General features: G+C 27.7%; 1 protein-coding gene across 1 annotated transcript; it reads right to left on the reverse strand.

Moving 5' to 3' along the window:
• Positions 1 to 3192: 3192 nt before the first annotated feature.
• LOC114120761 (RING-box protein 1A) lies at positions 3193 to 5075 on the reverse strand. The gene is made up of 2 exons (XM_050198705.1): positions 4907 to 5075; positions 3193 to 3735 (listed from the first exon to the last, which is right to left on the reverse strand). Exon 2 carries the CDS (start codon positions 3729 to 3731, stop codon positions 3399 to 3401), a length of 333 nt encoding a protein of 110 aa, XP_050054662.1. The 5' UTR covers positions 3732 to 3735; positions 4907 to 5075; the 3' UTR covers positions 3193 to 3398.
• Between the last annotated feature and the right edge of the window lie 451 nt (positions 5076 to 5526).

The following is a 5526-nucleotide window of genomic DNA, read 5'->3' on the forward strand; positions in this document are numbered from 1 at the left end:
AATACTGAATACTGAATCTGAACGTCTGAATTACCCGAAGTTCCGAGTTTCCGACACCTGAAGTCCCGAACGGTCGGATACTCGAATGCCTTTACGAGTTTACGATCACGAGTGCTGACTGTCGGACTAAATATTAACTATTATTTATGCTAGAGCTACTATTTTTTTCTAGATAATAATATGATAATAATAATTCCGGTATATCACTGAACCGTGGTAAAACCACAGAACAAATTAACCATAGGTCAAAGTGGATATAATATCCACCTTGCCATAGGTATTAAAGAATTTAATATCTATGGGTAAAAGTGTAAAACGATGAGTGGAAAACAACGTTGGACTAATTGTGAACGTTTGATAACAAAGAAATTAGGGTGGTGTGTTTCATGCTTAGATCTAAGGTTTCATGATGTTTCTCTTCTCTACATCGTGGCCTGTTTACTAATACTAAACAACGAAGAAAGCTCAAAGCTTTTGCAAGCACTGCAAACGCCATGATCCAGCGTTTGGTCTGCTTAGTTCAAATAACAATAGGTGATAAAATCTTCTAATCTTTATTATCTATGCAAATAACCAATAGAGTGGTTAAGTGATGGGAACTATCGAATAGTAGCTAAGTTCATTCCTAGAGTATAACCGTATCGATATTCTCAAGAATTTGCCCATCACTAATATTACCAATATAGACAATATAGACATTATAGTATACAATGGATGGAACTAGAGAGCCTAGCCTCCTAGATTTATAGTTTGATCATGAATCATGATCACTATCACAAGTTATTTTATTCTATCACGAACTTATCACGTGTATCATTATTTATGATTTACGCTCATAGACCCATGATAGACCTTATGCTATAATTTAGAGTATAAGGCTTAGATCATATACATAAATATATATATGATTAAAGGATTATGTTTATACTATGGTTAGTTTACATATCACACCAAGTGCTTACGAATTTCAACGCTGCAAACATTAGCATCTAATCTAAGACCGTGAGCATTCCTATTGCTGTTGTGTTATTCCGTTATTATCAATTCATAATCCAACAATTTCATACCCATGTAGCTATTATATAACTATTAATAACACTCCCTTGATAACCATTTCTGTTATATTTTTATTTTTTAAGAACACGTGAAGTAAAACTTTATATTGTATAAATGGCTTAGAAGTAATTTTTTTTGGAGGGCTCCCTCGACAAATTCAATCTTAGATCCGCCACTGTATCAAGTATACCTTATCGTTGAGTAAGTCACTGAAATGTTTGTGTCAAATTTGAATTTAATTATAAATAATTTCATAAGAAAAATGTTTCTATGAAAAATAGATCTGTCAGTCTGTATTACTAATTTATATTAACTATTTTTTTTGATATTACTATTAAAATAATATAACTTAAGTACTATAAATAATACAGTGAATTGAATTAATGTGTGAACCAAATACTTATCTACGATAATTCATTATTCAATTATGACCAAATTAAAAAATTGGTTTTTTCTAATTTTAGATTAGGTATGAGTGGAATGATTTATGAATTGATTTTACCATTAATATAATAAGCATTTTTTATAAACCAACCTAAAAATGTTTCTTTTTTGTTAAAAACAAACTTCTATAACTAACATTTTCTATACATGAAAATGTTTTCAAAATATTTTTACTTTTAAACTATTTATTAATTATTTTCAATATTTTTATCAAGTAAATAAAATGCAAATTATGGGACTGGATCCTATTAACAACTCAATGGTAGCATTACACAAAAATAAATATATATCTATAGTTTTTGAAATACTGTATCATTAATCTTATGCATATTAATCTAAAACCTGTTCAAACTAGTACAACAAATATGTTTTAGTATTTTATGTGTGCAGGGTGTACTCCACTTATTAGATAATTAAAATTATATTTATAGATTGCCCACATAAGTTGAAACAAATTCTAAAGAGTAATGATTTTTGGAATACCATAATGAATTTGAGTAATACTCCACTGCCAAAGCCTAAAGTACATTATTTTTCCAAAATATATGTTTATCACACTATAATACTATATACTTATACAGTTATACATTTATAAACTCTTTAACCATAACTTATTATTTTTATAATAGCTGATTTTTAAATATTTTCAGAAGATTATTTGTAGAACAAGAGGTTATTTAGGTAATCAAAATATTTAGTAAAGAATTACAATAAAAAAACCTCTTCAGTACAGAACCTTAAAAATTACTTCTACTACTAGTCACTTTAAAGGCATATTATTCCAAACAAAATGACATATTCACAATATTTAATAATTAATAAACTGAGGTTTATTATTGGTCAATGATGTCAACATACATAAAGGTTAATACAGGATAGATTAACTAACCTACCCTACATAGGCATAACTTGGACTCTTTTCACATGGAGGCAAAAATATTTTTTGTAGCAAATGAACATAATATTATGTTTAAGTTGGTGGGGGCAATGCCCCTGCCAATTTTTGGCTGTGAGGGCAGTTGCCTCCATTTGCCCCCACCAAGTTACGCCTATGCTAACCTAAGTTAACCTAATGATGTCCTACATAATGGTTTACTATAAGAATATATTTTAAGAAATAGAAAAAAAACACATCCAGATTACTGTTTTAAAAAGGTAGCAACATTACGACAGATCAATAATTTTGCAAAGATAACTTTTATATATACAGATTTTAATAACTATTGTATTAGTTACCTTTCATTATTGAGAACAATGGAAGTGGTTATGTCATAGATAATAAAGATATGGATAGGCCATGCCTATGTTAAATATATTTGAGGCCGCGTGCCTGGAGGGGAAAGCAATTGAGGCGTTTTTATAACGATAGTCGATACTCGATATAGGTATACTTGTTTGGCCTCAACTGGACCCCTTAAATACCACTGATAAGACCGATATGTCCTATCCATATCTTTATTATCTATGGGTTATGTTCAGAGTTTATTTACTAAATTAATTATTAAATCATAACTATTGGCAAAACTGGTAATTAAATAACATTAAAGTTGGTTAAATTTATTTGAATTTTATATTATTTATGATTTGGATTTGTATAGACTATAGACTGTTACCAGTAGATTATTGTAATTTAAACTTCATACATATAAAATAACTCAATAGCCATTTATATCAATAAAATAAATAAAGCAATTTTTATCTGAATAGTACACATATTTTATTATTGAACAAGATAGTAAATAGTTTGATACAAAAACTTCCTTTTCAGTGATTGGTAATTTAATTATTTTTTCTATAAATATTAATTTTAGGGAGATTTATATAATACTTTAATTTTTGTTATGCATATGAGGAATGAAAAAAATGTAGATTAAATTTGTATTTCAAATTTATTTCTATTAATGACCGTACTTTTGGAATTCCCATTCTCTATTATCAAGTGGGCATACTTGACGAGTTTTTAACCAACGAGATATGCAGTGAAAATGAAAAGCATGATTACACACACCCCATGCAACAGTACATTCTTCACTAGTAGCTGATGCTTGGTTAGCTTGACATTCAATACATAAGTCCATGATATGATTACGACAAATGGCACAATTGTCTACAACAATGTCCCAAGCCCATAAAGCCACAGCATTCCACTTCTTTACTTCAAATCTTTTTTTTTCTCCGCGACTGCTGGTGCTCGATGATGGAGCTTCAACATCCTCTTCATCAACTTCCATATTTCTTATAAACAATAAATGTATAATTATTTTAATATTTGTTAAAAGTATTAACTACTGTATTTAAATATTAAAAATAATAAATTTGAAATTCTTTAAAACAGGAAAGAAATTGGCATTATGAATTATTTATTTTAACAATCCTTTTTAATTAAGAATTTAACTGTAATTTGCGCATAATCCTACATTTTAAATAGTTGAGATGTTTACATTCAAATAATTTGTGTAACTTCTTTTAACTTACTTAAAACAAACATCCAATAAAATTTAAGAAATTGGCTGTTCTTACTACTTAGAATGATTGGGAAAAAATTTAAAATTTGATGTGTGTAAAAACAATTTTAAAAACATTTCTTAAATCAAACACTGTTCTTAGTAGAAATACAGTTTAATTTTAATCTTTTTTCCAAAAAAATTAATGATTTTTTATTTTATAAACTAATTTTGAATATAAAATACATACTTAAGATAAGCATTATACACCCGAAATATTGCTTGGATCATGTACCTATTATTTCTTTACTTAAATTAGAAAAATAACTTTTTTGTAAAATTATAAAATTATATAGCTTACATGATATAAACTTCATAATCAACAATAAATCTTAAAAAAATAATTCAGTAATGAATATGAGACGCTGTTTTATTCAAAATTAAATTATTGAAATAATAATAAAAATCAAACCACAAGAAAAATCACTATCATTTACATCAGCTCTAAATTCTATTACAAATAAGAAAGGAATATCATTATGCATGCATACAGAACTCTGAAACAAAGTAGGTCTCATATTCACGACAGATTCACTTTAGGATTGATCGCTATTATTGACAACAGTCTAACCAAGGTGATAATTAACCATTATTTGCTTGCAAACGTGCAAACCTATACCAAATTTCTACAACAACAGTTTCTTTCTTATTTGAAATAATCCTATAGTTAAAAGGAAATAACAATCTAAACAAGAAGTTGTTTCTTGAAGATAAAAAAAAATTATCATGTCAGTTTAAAAATTAAAGTTGAAATCATTAGTAATGGATCAGCAAATTACTTCTTCTAAGGTAATTAAACAATCTAATGTTTAACCACAATAAAAATAAATATAAGTATAATGTTTGTACTTCAAAATAATATAGTTGATAGTAATGGAATTAAAAAATTAAGAGTAACTTACCTTCAGTCTTTAAAAATTGAAAATAATTCTGTAACCTGTACTACTTAGTACTTAAATATTATGATTTTATTTTTATAAAATAACAATCACAACTTTCTCAAATGTCCAGTCGTCCAGGACTCCCAAATCAGCCAAGCAGCTAACCAGGAGACAGAAAATATTATTTTGTTTAATAATGATGATAAGGCGAAATAACTAATAAATATAACCTTAAAAAATAAATTGTATTATCTATGCACTGAGATAGATAAGATATACTGGAGCGCGCACTCGCCATTCCCGCAATGATACAAAAAACGAGCCGTCTCGAATCCCGCTTCCCCCACCATCGAAGGGCAAAACATTTCATTTTTACATCGATATACGTGTAGTTATGATTATTTTCGTTCATAATTCTTAATTTATTTTCTTATTTCTTTAACAAATTAAATGTATATAGTAGTAATTATTCATTACCTTATTGTATTACCATGATTATAATATAAGATATAACGATATGGAAAGTGATCAAGCAGGGATTTTGAGATTTACAATGGACATTTTTGTTTATAAATAGTTGTTCACTACATAAAGTGCTATACATTGTAGGTATAAAATTCTTCCTTTTAACTTCAATCAAC

Source organism: Aphis gossypii, chromosome 1, assembly GCF_020184175.1.
Source record: "Aphis gossypii isolate Hap1 chromosome 1, ASM2018417v2, whole genome shotgun sequence".
NCBI lineage: Eukaryota > Metazoa > Arthropoda > Insecta > Hemiptera > Aphididae > Aphis > Aphis gossypii.

Excerpts from the sequence above, each read along its gene's own strand:
- LOC114120761 (XM_050198705.1), bottom strand. The coding sequence starts at position 3,731 with ATGGAAGTTGATGAAGAGGATGTTGAAGCTCCATCATCGAGCACCAGC.